This window comes from Pseudovirgaria hyperparasitica (assembly GCF_010093815.1).
Source record: "Pseudovirgaria hyperparasitica strain CBS 121739 unplaced genomic scaffold EJ05scaffold_3, whole genome shotgun sequence".
NCBI classification, from domain to species: domain Eukaryota; kingdom Fungi; phylum Ascomycota; class Dothideomycetes; order Acrospermales; family Acrospermaceae; genus Pseudovirgaria; species Pseudovirgaria hyperparasitica.
This window is the reverse complement of record NW_022985551.1, coordinates 1,621,415-1,636,330: the sequence shown is the minus strand read 5'-3', so window position 1 is coordinate 1,636,330 and position 14,916 is coordinate 1,621,415. Positions and strand designations below refer to the sequence as shown.

Here is a 14,916-nt window from a genome sequence, read left to right as displayed (position 1 = left end):
CTCCAGGTGGCCAGTGCGTCGGTTTACGAAAGCGAAACGTCGTAGAGCCTCTTCATCATCGTCCGTTCCCAAGCGGCGACTATCAGCCCACTCTGCGCTCGCCTTAGCAACACACACACACACTCACTCCACTATTTTTGAACGCTTACTATATGGCTCCTCAGATCAAGCAAGACTTGAATCGCTCCGGATGGGAGACTACCGACTTTCCGTCCGTCTGCGAAAGATGTCTCCCGGATAATCCATATGTCCAGATGCTGAAGAGCGACCATGCCATGGAATGCAAAATATGCACGCGGCCTTTCACTCTATTCACATGGAAGGCAGACAGGACATCACGACAGAAGCGCACGAACATGTGTCTTACCTGCGCCCGGCTAAAAAACTGCTGTCAATGCTGTATGCTTGATCTGCAATTTGGTCTTCCGATCGTGATTCGTGACCAGGCGCTGAAGATGATCGCGCCTGGTCCAAACAGTGCAGTCAACAGAGAATATTATGCGCAGAATCATGAGAAAGAGATTGAGGAGGGTAGAGGAGCAATCCTGGAGGCATATGAAAAGTCCGACGACAAGGCAAAAGAACTGCTCACGCGTTTGGCACGTAGTGAGCCCTACCGAAGACAGCGTGCGATCGAGGACGAGAAAGACGGCAAGAAAGCTCTTCCAGCACCTTCTGGCCCTGGCCCGATCCGTACACGAGACACTAGAGGGGCAAGAGGAGGAATGCGTGGAGGCCAGTCAGGTCGGGGTGTTGGTATTGGTGGTGGTGGAAAATTTCCCAGTGCAGCACAACTACCCCCACAACCGCATGACATCCTCCCGCCAGCGGATCCTAACATAGTCACTCTGTTTGTTACAGGTGTGGATGAAGACCTTCCAGAGCATGAACTTCGGACTTTCTTCACTCAATATGGCACACTCAGGTCCCTTGTCTGCTCACACAGGGCACATTGCGCATTCATAAATTACGCCACACGTAAATCTGCCGAGTCAGCAGCGGATGCATGTCAAGGAAGAGCTGTTGTCAGAGGGTGTCCGTTGAGGGTACAATGGGGCAAACCAAAGCCTCTAGACAATACGGACCATGAGGAGCGACTTAAGAATGCCAGGGCAGGGCGACAGACTGCAAAGGCTATCCAGCATATGTCTGCACCTGGCACTGTTGATGCGACTGGTAGAGCGATTGTATCCGCTGAGGAGGATTTGGATAACTTGGCTGTCATGGCAGCGCCGCCAGGACAGGATGATGAGGCTAATTACGCCAGTCTGGCAGGGAATTGAATGGCAATCGTTTTCACTAGGGCACTGCATGGGCGGCGTTACGGAATACCAAAAGCATGGCCGAATGCACAAAGCACGTATGGAGTTCAAAGGCGAATTTCTTACGAGAAACTGGGTTTCCCACTTAAATTAGTTTGCGGACGATTGGTCTTGCCGCGAGGCATCTTAACATCTTGGACGCGTGGCATCTTTATAGACTCATTGTCTCCTCGCTCAGTATGCTCATGTATTCCTAGTTCTGGTGGGGTTCAGTTTCACTATCAAGCTGAATGAGAGTAAATCAATACTCACTGTATCTGCCATCTTCTTCTTGCTTCCCTTGTACAACGTTCTGTCGTAGTATTTGTGCAACTCCCTCTGCGTGCTCGACTTGTTCCGCAAATTCTGGTGTACCTGGTGAGAGATGGCGATTCGATTCGAATGCCGTGCGGGCTTGATTGCGCGCCGCGCTGAGCATGGTTGTATCATCTATTGAACGTTGTTAGTAGATGAAGAGCATGCGATAGGACCAGCAACCCACTCTTAAAAGCAATCATGGCGCTACGAAGGACATGACGATAAGCAGCGAGAGCCATTTCGCGTGACATATACACCGCGACGTAGGATACAAAGTTTTTCTATGTGAAATGAGAAAGTTGTTATTTGACTGCTGCGCAGCGGTGACTACAAAAGATTCAATGGATGTTACCTGAGGTGTCCGTGCGTCAGAACGTCAAGTGCACTTGGTGAAGGCAGCGAACAACGAAACAACCAGGAAAACAGATTCGACCACTGACCCCCGTTCGTGTAGTATTTCGGACGGACCGATGGCCTTATAGTCTGCACATCCTCACCACCCGCTTTCTCTTGGCCCGAAACGTCCTCTGCCATGGTATCCCTGTGGCCTTTCAAGGTATGTTAGTATACATCACCTACTTCCGGCTCGAGCTCCGCACAGCTCCAGAATTGAGTTCCTCATAACAATGCTGATTTCAATTATATAGGGCGAGGCCTCCGCCGCTGATTTTGAGAAGACTCTCTCGAACCTTGCGACGAAGATTCAGAAGACCGGCGCCCGCAATGACCGCCTACGGCAAAGCTCACGACGGATGAAGGTGCTTTGGACGCTTTATACAGGCTTCGCATATCTAATCGCCGCTCTCATATTGACACTCGTGACGGGATGGCAAAATTGGACAGCTTACGAAGTCACCGGGCTCGCTGGGGCGCCAGTTTTGTAAGCTTCACCAGCAAGAAACATAGAGCTGGCCTCGGACTGACACCACACTCAGAATCTACGGCGTCCGCAAAGCCCTGACACTATACTACGACTACCGCATCCGCAGCACGCAAGAATACCTAGACAGTCTCAACAAGGACCGCGACGCTACAATCGAAAAGCTCAAGACCGCCACAAAATACAATTCCACTCAGCAGCTACTTGACAAATACGGCTCCAGCTCTTCGCCAAAACAGCCTGGCAAACAGAATCCACAGCAACAACAGCAGGGCAAACAGGACCCCCAACAATCCCGCAGTTCGCATCAACAACCCCAGCCTCAGCGCACAAACATGCCCCCTCCCGCAACGGCGAACATACCTCGCGGCCCACCAAACACAGCAAACATCCCTCAAGGCCCGTCTCCCGCTCTCACCTCGCGCGCACTGGGACCCCCAGCAAGTCCTGTAGGCTCTACACCCCGATTCCTTGCCGCCCAGTACTCCCCCGGCGCTGAATTCGCACCAAACGCATTCTCTACCCCAACACAGTATACACAGGAACCACAATGGTACGACCGCATTCTCGACGTACTTCTCGGTGAAGATGAGAATAAGACCTCGAATAGGCTTGCGATGCTCTGTTCACAATGCAGACTGGTCAATGGGCTGGCGCCGCCGGGCGTGAAGCGTTTGGAGGAGCTTGGACGCTGGAAGTGCAGTGGGTGCGGAGCATGGAATGGCGTGGAAAACGAGGCAAAGAAACTTGTGGAACAGATTGCTTCTGCAGCGCCGGTACTGGGAGATGATCACGTAGAAGAGGAGGTGCATGAGCCAGAAAGGTCGCGATCGAACAGCCCAGAGTTGGTCGGTGTTGATGAGACGAAGTCGCCTGCACAGTCGACGAGAAGTAGACGAAAGAAATAAGGGCAATTTGGTATGCCGCCATTTCATTATCTTTGGTTATGGATGAGGTAGCGTAACTTTGCTTGGCTGCTCTGAATTTACCCTACTTCTCTAAAAGAGCCGAGTATGTTCGTTCTGTGATTTATACATATGAACTCACGCTGACAAAATACTACGTATAAGCAAGCTCCATATCCAAAAAACCCATACCATATCCACAAATTGTTGTACATCCTTTCAACACCAGATGTCCTGACCAGGTGCCTGGTTTAACAATGATAACAACTTCAGCAGTCTAACAGGCCATGTTCTGTCCTATCCGTCATTTCAGAAGTTTCTTACCATGAACGAATAGACGGAGGCATGGACAATACGCTGCTACTTTGTCTTGTTATAGCGATCGGAGCTGACTTTAAGAAATCGAACACAACACGCTTCAGTTGACTCCGCTCATCTATATCTTCGGCCATGATACTGTGCATATCTTAGTGCGCATAAGCATCGTATCCTCAGACTTGGTCAGGACTCTTACGCATCGTCATATACCTCCTTATTCACCACGAATTCATCTTCCTCAGACGCACGGTCCTCGTCGTCCGCGTCAGCCTCGTCGTCCTCAAAAGCAAAGGGAAATGATGTCGACTCGAACTGCTCGTCTACAGCTCTTTCTTGTCCATTTGTACTGTACGGCGAGCTCGAATACGAAAATGGTGGGGTTGTTGCTGGGCTTTGCAACATTACAGGGCCATCCGCTAATGCACCAGGCTTGCGTTGTGCAGGCCCAACGATTATGCGATTACCCGCTCCTGTCTGACGTGGCGGCGGACGTGTCTGCATAGTGTTCCAATCTGGCCCGTCGATGTCCGCGCCCATGACAGCAATAGGGACACGCTCAAGCATTTGTCCACGCGTCAGACCCGAACTTTCGGAATGTAAGCGGGCCAGAGATGAGCTTGAAACAGCATCTTCAGCTTTCTCGGCGACACTGCGTGGTCTGCGGATGCGTCTGGGCGGGCGCTGTTTTGTGGCTGTTGCGTAGGCAGCTGCGGCAACGGCGACGGCGGCGCTACCCATGCCTGAGCGGTATATGTCGCGAGTGAACTTTGTGCTTGCGTTCAAGATGTTACCGGCGGCAGCGCGGGAGTGCTGCAGGGCGTTGGTCCATGGGGTTACCTGATGGTCTGTGTTAGATACCGGCGGAAGGGAGGGTGCATGCGAGATAGGTATATGGAGCCAAACTTACGGGGTCTGCTGGAATAATCTCTTCAGCTTTGACGTTTGCCTCATCCCATTCCGTCTCGGAGGATAAGTCCAGCTCTTCGAAGCCGTCCGGCTCTGGTGTTTTCGGTCTGGATGTCGTCGGCACGGTGTGTCTTCGTGTTGACATGGCAAGGGGATGTAAGAGCTCGGAGTTGAACCCGAAGATGTTCGCCAGAGAGATGAACTTGTGCGCTCGAGCGATGCTAGAGATGAAGACTGTGGCTTTAAGGTGGAAAGGTGAGAGGGGGATATGAAGACAACGGCGTGTGCAGCTCACGTAGGAACGTCCTTCACACTCAGCAGAACATCAACGAAGATAATGATGTTTGCGATAGTGTGACAGGGCGCCTGACGAAGTCACAGCCAGGTGTCGCCCGTTGAGTGCAAGGCAGGCGATAGTCTGCAAACGAAGAGTGTTTTATGTATGTATAGCAACTGTGACGGGACGTTTTGCCAATAACGTGTCTAGATCGCGGTGAGTAGAAATCGAAAGAGCTAGGTGTAACGGTCCAGTATATGGATACCAATGAATTCCTCCAAAAGAAAAAGAAATCCCATTGAGAGCCATGGGACGGTGGGGAAAGGTGTACCGGTCAACTGGCAATTGGATAGACTTCTGCAGGCAGCCGTTGCTGCCTCATTTTGGCGCCTTATCGAATGCAGAAGCAATTGTTGTTGCCTTACGATGCCACTTCATATACTAAAGTCACGCTCTTTGTACCACGATCGCTTTTCCATCTTGCAACGGCAAAAATATCACACGTCGCTTTATACATATTCCGCTTCACAGTGATATCTGACTTACAAAGCTCACAGAAGCCACTGACGATAGGCATATAATTACACAGCGGTTACAGAGCCGCGGGAGCGCATCTCAAGGAGCATCCCCATGACTGCGATGTTTGTATTCCAAGAAATGGTCCATCTACCCTGGCCTCCCAAAATACATCCTATCGCTTATCATGTTCCGGGCAGATACAGCTTGAGCACTGTCCAGCAGTGAAACCTTGCTTCACTTAGGCAATTCAAAACAGTGCTATTCACAGATCTTTTATCCTAGAGCGGAATGGATCCACAGCTCCGCTGACAAGGTGACCAGTCTCATTCACCCACTAGCGTCAGGTCAGGCTCACACTTTCACGGATCCAGTAATATCATTACATAATGCTTCTTGTATATATCTTGCTAAGATTGATACTCACCGACCGAAGTCAAACGTACGTTTGAGCATTCGTCCTATCTTCAGCCGGCCCATGTTCATCGATACGTCTTCGTCTCGAAGCTACTACTTCAAGAACATCAATCAATCAATCATGGCCTTTGATGATTATGGAAATTACCGTCAGTACATTCAACCTCAACAGACAAAGGACGAAAACTACATGTTCCTCCCCGAGCTCGAGCCATTGGAGCCGTACACTGACATGGACTTTGAATTCCAACTTTCAAGCCCATATCTGACAGACCATGACGAATCTTTAGCAGACCTGGAGCGCCTTCTCCCCAGCAACGCTGCATTGCCTAGCTTCACTTCAACAGCCGGCTCGTCTGATTCGTCGACGGGCATGAAGCCAGAAGTGTGGGAAAGCGAGCGCTGTGAACAGCTACCGGGACTACTCCAGTCCAATTGGTCAGCCAGCCTTCCATCTCCAATGGTACGTTAATATGGCGCCTGATCATCATCTAAAAGGAGTTGCTCACACGTGCCAGGCTTGCTATGATACCGGACTATCGGGTAACGTAGAGGGTATACATCATTCATCTGTACCATCAAGCTCTACGGCACTCAATTCTGGGAGCCATATATTTTCGGTGCCGCCAACGCCCACAACCGGGACTTCGAGCTTCTTTCCTTTACCGTATGATGGAACACGCTATGGGAGGCATGACTACCTGGGGCCACCAACCCCAATGACTGCGAATTCCAGCTTCTTCCCTCTATCGTATGATCAAGCCAACTACGGTAGCAACCAATTCACCATGCCACCGACTCCAACGACTGCGACCACCAGTTTCTTCCCTTCAGCATACGGTCAACCAAGCTACACGAGTGATCCCTTCTCTCAAGCCCGAAGTCATTCGACTGAAGAACTCAATATGTTCTCACCAGTATATGGACGTACAGACGTTGAACAACCGCTATCCATACAGTCGCTTATGTTTCATCCATTGCCTGTAGACCCGCAAAGGTTTCAGCACTTTCCGTATGGATACGAGCCACGCGTCCCGGACACCTCTCTGGATCCATGTGACAATACTTCACCGGCGTCGAGAATTCTTAGTACCGAGCATAACTATGCAACAGTGCCTTTGGTAGCAGATCACCAGACTACACATAGCATGCCTCCTTTAAGTGAAAGCAAAGCACCTGAGGTAAGGTTCTCCAGAACAGAGAGGGCACATCTGTTCTGCAGTAGTCACAGTGATCTAATTTTGATGGCAGGATGCTACAGATCGGCAGACCAAGGCAGGTAGGACCACTAGGAAGAGAGGCAACGGGAAATGCCGAGAGTCGGCTGCATCCTCATACCGCACGACGTTTGAAGCCCGATATGGGAAGGCAGCTACGGCAGAACTCGACTTTCACAACATGAAGGCCTATGAATACAGGGCTCGTTATGGAGGGAACAAACGCGGAACGCTCCCACCTCTGTACGGGTTAAGGAAGCCATCGATGAAGTCAAATGCCCCATTCAACTCTCGCCCAAAGCGGGTCCGTACAGCTGTCTCTCACAGGCCAAAGCCAAAGACCTGGCTCGAGAAGCTCACGGAGGGTACGCTTAGCCCGCGCGAGGTACTCAAGGTGTCATCAAATGCCACTTATGCAGAGATTCGCAAGGCGTGGAAGGACCTGAGTGTCAAATATCATCCAGACAAAGATCACGGTAATGAGAAAGTCGCGACTGCACGTACTCAGGCAATCAATGAGGCTTTTGCAACCCTGAGAGACGAGAAACTTCGAAAGAAGCATTAAGGGGAATATAAGAGATGAATCTTAAGGTTGTGATATCATGATCGAGGTTATCGATATCTCCTGATTCAAGCGAATAGTGAGAATACACTGGGAGCGACGATGTCAAAAGGAGGGATGAGCCCTTCATCAAAATAGTAGATCCGTACTAAGGAATTGAATAAAAATGCGTCATTCGTCTGAGTGGACACATGCATGTCCTTTGTTTGATTTTGTGTCTTACACATGTTGATGTTCTGTATAGAGTCTACAGACCAGAGAGCAGCATAAAATCTCTCCACAGAGCCCATGTATGAGTTGATATACTCTCGCGAGCACTCACAGGGAGCCTCGTACCATCACTCTTCATTGTATGACGAGACAGTGTTGACTTTCCAAGTGGAAATAATCCATATCCGGGTTCAGACTCTAACACAACGACTTTAGGCGAACCAAGTCTATAGTCCCTCACTTGTCTATAACCTAATACCCCTAGCAGTTGTACACGTGTACTCGTCTTCTCGCTATCTTCCTACTAGAGCTCTTTAGAGATATGTAGACTTATATCTAAGAATATGAGAATATAAAAAGTAGACACAAGAGAGTTCTACGAACATAAGAAATCTACAAGCCTGAAATAATCACATAGATTTACGAATGAAAACAAATCATGTAGCGAAGGAGACATACCCTAGAGAGATAGTCCAAGATGTTTACTTTCATGTCATAGACTAAACTAGAGTATCTATGAACTTAAAACTATATATCACATTTATAGACGTTTCTATAGACCTAGGGAATTCTTATAGATTTTAAAGTGAAAGAGATAAGTAAGATAAAGTACCCACCCAGAGTATGTAAGTAACGGATTGGGTTAGCGCCCTATAGCTCTAGCGCGTACCTAGCATGAATGGATAATTAGCCGGTGATCAACAAAGCAGTTGCATGAACCCCTGCATCACATTCCATACTGGCAAGTTTCTACGTGCACGCTGCTTGCTAATTTTGACTACAAAGCCACTTGTCGTAAGCTATCGATAATATACTACTGCTATCACTACGCGGTCTGACATGGCATCGATCTCCGAACGCGTCCATATTCGCTGGGTATCGCCTGGACAACAAAGAGCAAATATATAACTATGCTAAGAACCATTGTGCAGGGAGAAGATGCTTCGAGTGAGCCGACACATACGCTTGTTCTAACCTCGCTGCGTCACCAGTTCATCGACATACGTATTTTCAAAGCGACAGAGAAGGATGAGCCATACCTTCCAAATGAAGGTAGTCCTATGAGCCGCCTCGAGTGGGCTTTTTCAGGAACTACCGAGTCAAATACGGTCGAGCCACCTAGCGATTTGAATGAAGGGTATCACCACAGCGTGTGGCGTCATGTGATCGACTCAAAGGTGCCATTTGACGAGACACCCCCAGTCGATGAAGGCGACATATATCCACAGCGAGACAGCAACATATCGTACGAATACGGAGCCATGGTGAATCCCGCAACCAACGAAATGACCGACTACCAGGAAGTTTGGAGAGATCTTGACTGTCTGTCACTCGATACAGATGGCATGAAAAGCTGCTCAGTTCTTACCACCGAAAACACCGAGCACAAGATACGAGGTATCATAATTCGAGTTGGTCAATACTGTCAGGCGTTATTGAAAGTCGGTGATGAGATCAACGTTGAGCGATGGCATTATACTCCTCGACGTCCGGAGTCTCCGTACTCGGATCCTTTCCAGGATGATGACTCACAAGACAGCACTTTCGTGGGTCGCAGTGGAGATTGGACCAGACAGTTGAAATTAGGTTCACGATTTTTACCCTGCGTGGTAACGTTTCAGGACGAGAATAACAGTGTTGGAGATAAAATCACCCGTGGAGACTTTGAGTGGACTATTGTGGAAAAGGAGGAGTGGGATTGAGAAAGTCTTTACAGTCCCTATAGAATTTGATGGGTCTAGGTACCTTGGAGATCATTACCTTGGTACACATCTGCGTCGTCCCCAGAGAGACGTATCTCTTACTGGCAAGGCTGTGGTTGACACTTGACACGTTTGCCTACTCTTAGAGTAACGACACCAGCAGGGTAATCAAACCATGTGGAATTCCTGAGCTGGTTGCAACCGCGAAATTCTAGATGGAGTTGGCGGGTTATACGAGCTGTGCGAATACTTTTGATGCTTGGGGAAGCTCCCTGTCTCATCCTTACTGGGCGCGAATTTGAGACAAGGGCACGTGGATTCGCTTCGTGACAGCAACCACGACCGACCACGCGAAGCACTCATGAGACCTCATAGATACCCACCAAAACTTATCGTAACATAAACCGAAATATGCAAAAACACTCTCCGCATCTATCACTATTGTGACCCTGAAAGCACTTTTTGCATTACTAAACTTCAACCATGAACCACGACGACGACGATACGAATAAGGTCATATACATTCCTCATCAGAGCAACGCTGATGCACGCCTCACCACCGACCGCGCCGCCACAAAGTCTCCATTCCGCCTCCTCCTCGTCGACATCGCCATTCTGTTCAAGAACCTACGATATCTGCCCTGGGTCCTCACACCCATCCGAAGTCCAGACTCCATCCCCGGCGTCCCCCCAACATCAAAATGGCATAAAATCCGCGACTACACCCTCGTCAGCATCATCTCACTCGTCGAAGTCATCATCATCCCGCTCTCATTCCTCGTCTTCCTCGCCCTCCCAGGCCTCGTCTTCTGCCTCTACATCGCCCTCGTCTGCCTGCTCGTCTACCTCTTCGAGCACACCATGTGGGGCCCGCTGGTCCTCCACAGCACCGTCCCCCTGCCCACCTCTCCCGCCTTCGTCGCAGAGCGCTGGCTGTACATCAACGGCATCGGCACCTCGTCGCGCGGCCTCCAGCTCACGCTCAACCGCCTCGCCGGCCGCTTCAAGCGGCCCGTCGTCGGCGTCCATAACCGCAGCGCCGGCATCCCCATGGACGTGCTCGAGTGCATCCTCCAGCGCTGTCTGGGCTATAGCACTACCGACGTGCGCACCGCCCACGAGTATCTCAAGCTCCAGCTGTGCAACGATGCCGTGCGCAAGGTCGTCGTCGTCGCGCATTCGCAGGGCGGCATCATCACTGCGCTGGCGCTCGATCGCTTGTTTGTCGAGCTTGCTGCGCATGAGATTGCGAAGCTCGAGGTGTATACTTTTGGCAGTGCGGCTAGTCACTTTAATGATCCGCACTTGAGTGTTGAGAGGGGTGCTGAGGTCGATGGCGTCATGGCAATGAGACGTGTGCCGGGCGTACGGACGATTGAGCATTATATGAATGAGTTTGATTTGGTGCCGCGATGGGGGGTCAAGTACAGTACGTCTGAGTCGCCGAATCAGAGGTATGCTGGGCGAGTGTTCATCAACCGGAACGCGACCGGGCATCTGTTCGATGAGCATTATCTAGATATCATGTTCCCGTTGCGCGAAGATGGGGAGTTGGAGGCGGGTGGGTTCTTGGATGATATTGTGGAGATTGAGGAGAGGCCGTCGCGTGTGCCTACGCCGGAAGGAGACTTGGAAAGATACGTGGAAGATGGCGGGATCAGATGGGTGATGAGTGCAGATGATGCGCCGAACGGGGGGAGATCTGTGAGGGAACTGAGCAAACTATGGAGGTATGTCAACGGTGGAACGACATGAAGATAGACAGAGGCGGAGCTTTGAATTAGACGGCTTTGTACACATTGAACCTAGAAACCCTTGATTGTGGGGTATATATTCTTAGCACAGTGTCAATACTAGCGCAAACCCAAGCGCCGTCCGAATGCCTTTTTGATATTTGGGAAGTACCCATCATGACTGAAATGGCATGTAGCCTTTTCTTATTCATTTCGATACATCTATTTCTTGGCAGCAGCAGCCTCATCCTCCTTGGCCTTCGCCCTCTTTTCTCTCACGCCCACCAGGCGAGCATCGCTACGGGCGGCGCGCAGAGTCTTGTAAGCATTCTCGGTAGACTTGTAGTCGGAAACCTTGCCCTCTGAGATACCCTTGTCTTGAACGATAGGGAGGATGGACTTGGAGTGAGTGATAGTCTCGCCCTGCTTGACGGCCTTCACGTCCTCAGCAGAGGCGTCGCCAGACTTGGTCTTGCCGTTGCGGCGGGGGAACAGAATGAGACGCTTCTTGTATTCCTGGAGGCGCTCCACGTTGGCCTTGAGGCTCTCCTCAGAGAGGTTCTGGCGGCGTGGGTCGACGGAGATACCAATCGTAGGCGCAAGCTTGCGGGGAATACCAGCGGCCTAATAAGGTCAGAAATTCGCCCTTTGTCTGCGGCAGACATCCATACCTTCAGCTCAGCGAGCGAGAAACCACGACCGGCGCGAACGCGGCGGTTGTACTTGATGGTAGGGCAGCGAACTACAGGACGGAGCTTATCGACTGGGCGAGGGGCGAGCTGAGCAGCCTTTGCCTGACGAGCTTGTCTGCGTCGGTGCTTGCCAGCGGGCTATACGAAGGATCGACGTTAGAAATTGGTGTTTTTCTCTTGCGAAAGAAGTGCAATTGCAGTGCTTGCAGGCGCCACTGCTCTCATGGAATTGAGAGGGGATTTACCTGGTCGAAATGCACGCGCACATAACGCTGCCAATCCTTTCGGAAATCTATGGAGCTGTCAGTGACGGTTTGTGTGTAGTGAGGTGAGGACGGAGCATACGGTTGTGCGGGATCTGCTGGTTGTGCTTAATCGCCTACAGGAAATCGAGTTAGTATAAGACGATGAAGAGTGTCCACATCAAAGTGCACTCGTGCGTGTGATCGAGTTCAGCGTACCATTGTGACTGTGGGCGATCAGAACCTGTGGAGTGTCGTTAGTAGAGGTTGGGTTGTCGAAGCGAGTTCACGATGCAAATTGTGGGAAGTTCTCGTGCACTCGCTTAATTTTGTGCCAAGGCCATTTACGTATCACGTGATTATATAGATCTGGAGGACCTCAGGCACAGCGCCAGGATTCATAACTCGTATTCGCGAATTCATTTGTACAGAATCTTGTATTTGACACATTATTCATATACTGCTTTCAAGCTCGTTCAATGTTGGGAGGGCCTTGTAAACAACAGACCGCGACTACTAGATACTGTACAAGCTCGTCATAATGAGTAGAGGTATTTCCAACATAAAAGCCAGACGAGGACATCCACAGACATAGATCATTTTGAAACATTATCTTCCAAAGGTATCTTATGTCAGACATCCGTCTTGCATTCAAAAACTCCGTTCCAACACTGCCGTAACTTCATCCCTCTGTAACTCCTAGTAACCCAAGGCACCAAATCCACCACAGATGCTACAGCAAATAGCATAGTCGACGAAGTCATCAACCTCGGGGGTTCGCGATACCCCCGATACCGAGCCCAGCTCTGTCGCTGAATTTACTCTTTTTGGAAGGGGACGTCATGATTGGATCTCTACCGCTTAGTCTGCGTTTCTCTTGTTCGGCTGATCTTGGTACGCCCGGCTTTGTAACTTGTCCGAATATCCTACGTTGATGTGGCTCTCCAATGTTCTGCAGAGACTCAAATGAGTTGTGAGGTGTTTTGCGCAGAAGACTGCTCGCCTCTCGACTTGCTTGAGATTCCGGTACCTCATCATCCGAATACGCATTTTCCGCACTGGATGCAGTGATGGTAGAGGCGCTGCTATCACGACGTACCCTTTGTTGGGCACCGTAAGGTTGATTTGACGGTGCTGACATTGGAACGCGACTATTGGAAGCATGGTTTGGCGGTGTCTTCAGAAGAGCAGCATTCATTGGTTGATTTCGTGACCGTTGAGGTGTAGACGGAAGTGACGACATGGAATGTGTTCCTCGAGTATGGGAAAAACGATTCCGGTTTCCAGCCTTCGTGGGGGTCGACGGAGCTGTCGCAGTCTCTTGGCTAAGGACTTTGTCAGCCAGGAGTAGAGCCTCGAATGGTTGCTGATCACGGCGATTCAGTGAATTACCCATCGAAGGATGTGGCTGCGGTCTGTATCGAGGGGTTACCGGCGTGCCCAGAATTGATCGCATTCTAGTGGGGCTTCCATCCTGTGAGTTCTCCAGGAGACTGTTCATATGCTCCCTGTTCTTTCGGATGCGCCCTCGCAGTCGATCATTTTCTTCTAAAGCAGTCTTTAGCTCGCCATCGCGGTGCTCGAGAACTCGCCTTGACTCAGATAGCATATCTTCGAGCATTGCATTATCGTGCTGCAGCGCCTGAACGCTACGATTGAGCTCATTAATCAGAATGGCGTTAGCGGGATTGACGCTTGGTTCTGGTGGGTGCACTGGTGACACCAAACGCTCGCGCTGCTGTTCCTCGACCGCCTGTTGAAGCACCTCGTTCTCCTTTTGGGCCATGACCAGTTCAACCGCCATTCGCTTCTGCGACTCGGCGCTCTCCAGGCACAACATGTTGTACTGTAGTTTGTGATGCGCAGCCGTCATCCGCGCCTCCTTTAAAGCACCTGCCAGCTCGTCCACCATGCTCCGGAGCTCATCGGGATTGGCGTCCGCAATCTGGTCCTTGGTAAAAGTGACAGCGGCAGCTTCGCTCACAGGCCCGGGTTGACTGAAATGACCTGTAGCTGGAGGGGTGGAAGTCAACTGAGGAGTGGGCGGAGTGGGAGTCCGGTCCATAAGTCGACTCGAAGGCACCTGCGTCGATGGCGGAGGTGTCATGGAAGATGAAGCCGGTGGAGCTGGCGATGCATACTTCGAACGATCCGATCGTGCTACCGGGACCCCTATACCAGCAACAGAATGCTCAATAGGTGAAATGCTTCTCTCCACGAGTAATGCCGGCTGACCCAGCGGAGGATTTGGATGCGATGCTTCGGTTGCAGGCATCGGCAAAGAAGAATCCATAAACGGTAATCTATCAGCGTCCATGATGGCTGCGGCGCCCTTTATAGGCCTCGCAAGTAGTCTCCCGTGCCACGTCGAAATGTACGCATAGACTGACCGGAAGGGGACTTTGATAGTTGTTGCGATAGAGATAGTATCGGCCTTGCAGATAGGTGTAGCTGGATGCGCGAGATGATGCGCGGGGTCGCGTCGCGAGCGCGTTTCTAGTCACGAAGGCGTGTGTTGAAGCAATCAGACCACGTCAATAGCTATGCGAAATGCGATGTTGTTATGATCGGAGTGCGCGTTGATAGTGTCTTTGATAGGGGATTGAAGTGTGTAAGTCTCGAGACGAGTTCGAGGGGACGATAATGGACAGCGGACCGGGTCGAAGATAGAGTAGTAGTAGTAGTAGTAGTAATTAGTAGTGAGCGCGTGCGTTACGTG

At 50.7% G+C, this 14,916-nt stretch overlaps 9 protein-coding genes across 9 annotated transcripts; 5 read left to right on the top strand and 4 right to left on the bottom strand.

Annotated features, from left to right (window-relative positions):
• Window positions 1–9: 9 nt before the first annotated feature.
• EJ05DRAFT_473782 (pre-mRNA splicing factor slt-11) lies at window positions 10–1,597 on the top strand. Its single transcript, XM_033743468.1, has one exon. The coding sequence runs from the start codon at window positions 153–155 to the stop codon at window positions 1,281–1,283; it is 1,131 nt and encodes a 376-aa protein (XP_033603695.1). The 5' UTR covers window positions 10–152; the 3' UTR covers window positions 1,284–1,597.
• Window positions 1,366–2,010, bottom strand: EJ05DRAFT_473781 (putative mitochondrial zinc maintenance protein 1, mitochondrial). The gene is made up of 3 exons (XM_033743467.1): window positions 1,804–2,010; window positions 1,575–1,751; window positions 1,366–1,521 (listed from the first exon to the last, which is right to left on the bottom strand). The coding sequence occupies exons 1-3, from the start codon at window positions 1,856–1,858 to the stop codon at window positions 1,385–1,387; spliced, it is 369 nt and encodes a 122-aa protein (XP_033603694.1). The 5' UTR covers window positions 1,859–2,010; the 3' UTR covers window positions 1,366–1,384.
• A 28-nt stretch (window positions 2,011–2,038) lies between these two features.
• EJ05DRAFT_473780 (uncharacterized protein) lies at window positions 2,039–3,680 on the top strand. The gene is made up of 4 exons (XM_033743466.1): window positions 2,039–2,175; window positions 2,267–2,499; window positions 2,555–3,417; window positions 3,570–3,680. Exons 1-3 carry the CDS (start codon window positions 2,152–2,154, stop codon window positions 3,405–3,407), a joined length of 1,110 nt encoding a protein of 369 aa, XP_033603693.1. The 5' UTR covers window positions 2,039–2,151; the 3' UTR covers window positions 3,408–3,417; window positions 3,570–3,680.
• EJ05DRAFT_257454 (uncharacterized protein) lies at window positions 3,622–4,972 on the bottom strand. The gene is made up of 3 exons (XM_033740228.1): window positions 4,630–4,972; window positions 3,919–4,559; window positions 3,622–3,870 (listed from the first exon to the last, which is right to left on the bottom strand). The coding sequence occupies exons 1-3, from the start codon at window positions 4,771–4,773 to the stop codon at window positions 3,837–3,839; spliced, it is 819 nt and encodes a 272-aa protein (XP_033603692.1). The 5' UTR covers window positions 4,774–4,972; the 3' UTR covers window positions 3,622–3,836.
• Window positions 4,973–6,008: 1,036 nt separating this feature from the next.
• EJ05DRAFT_473778 (DnaJ-domain-containing protein) lies at window positions 6,009–7,667 on the top strand. Its single transcript, XM_033743465.1, has 3 exons — window positions 6,009–6,301; window positions 6,357–7,019; window positions 7,090–7,667. Exons 1-3 carry the CDS (start codon window positions 6,029–6,031, stop codon window positions 7,618–7,620), a joined length of 1,467 nt encoding a protein of 488 aa, XP_033603691.1. The 5' UTR covers window positions 6,009–6,028; the 3' UTR covers window positions 7,621–7,667.
• Window positions 7,668–8,667: 1,000 nt separating this feature from the next.
• EJ05DRAFT_497789 (uncharacterized protein) lies at window positions 8,668–9,530 on the top strand (the record flags this gene model as incomplete). The annotated part of the gene is made up of 2 exons (XM_033746588.1): window positions 8,668–8,703; window positions 8,760–9,530. 2 exons carry the CDS (start codon window positions 8,668–8,670, stop codon window positions 9,528–9,530), a joined length of 807 nt encoding a protein of 268 aa, XP_033603690.1.
• A 314-nt stretch (window positions 9,531–9,844) lies between these two features.
• EJ05DRAFT_257368 (uncharacterized protein) lies at window positions 9,845–11,385 on the top strand. The gene has a single exon (XM_033740226.1). The coding sequence runs from the start codon at window positions 10,014–10,016 to the stop codon at window positions 11,283–11,285; it is 1,272 nt and encodes a 423-aa protein (XP_033603689.1). The 5' UTR covers window positions 9,845–10,013; the 3' UTR covers window positions 11,286–11,385.
• A 100-nt stretch (window positions 11,386–11,485) lies between these two features.
• Window positions 11,486–12,419, bottom strand: EJ05DRAFT_483624 (60S ribosomal protein L13; the record flags this gene model as incomplete). Its single annotated transcript, XM_033745274.1, has 5 exons — window positions 11,486–11,887; window positions 11,935–12,093; window positions 12,201–12,247; window positions 12,301–12,334; window positions 12,417–12,419. 5 exons carry the CDS (start codon window positions 12,417–12,419, stop codon window positions 11,486–11,488), a joined length of 645 nt encoding a protein of 214 aa, XP_033603688.1.
• A 221-nt stretch (window positions 12,420–12,640) lies between these two features.
• Window positions 12,641–14,880, bottom strand: EJ05DRAFT_473774 (uncharacterized protein). Its single transcript, XM_033743464.1, has one exon. It carries the CDS (start codon window positions 14,512–14,514, stop codon window positions 12,961–12,963), a length of 1,554 nt encoding a protein of 517 aa, XP_033603687.1. The 5' UTR covers window positions 14,515–14,880; the 3' UTR covers window positions 12,641–12,960.
• Between the last annotated feature and the right edge of the window lie 36 nt (window positions 14,881–14,916).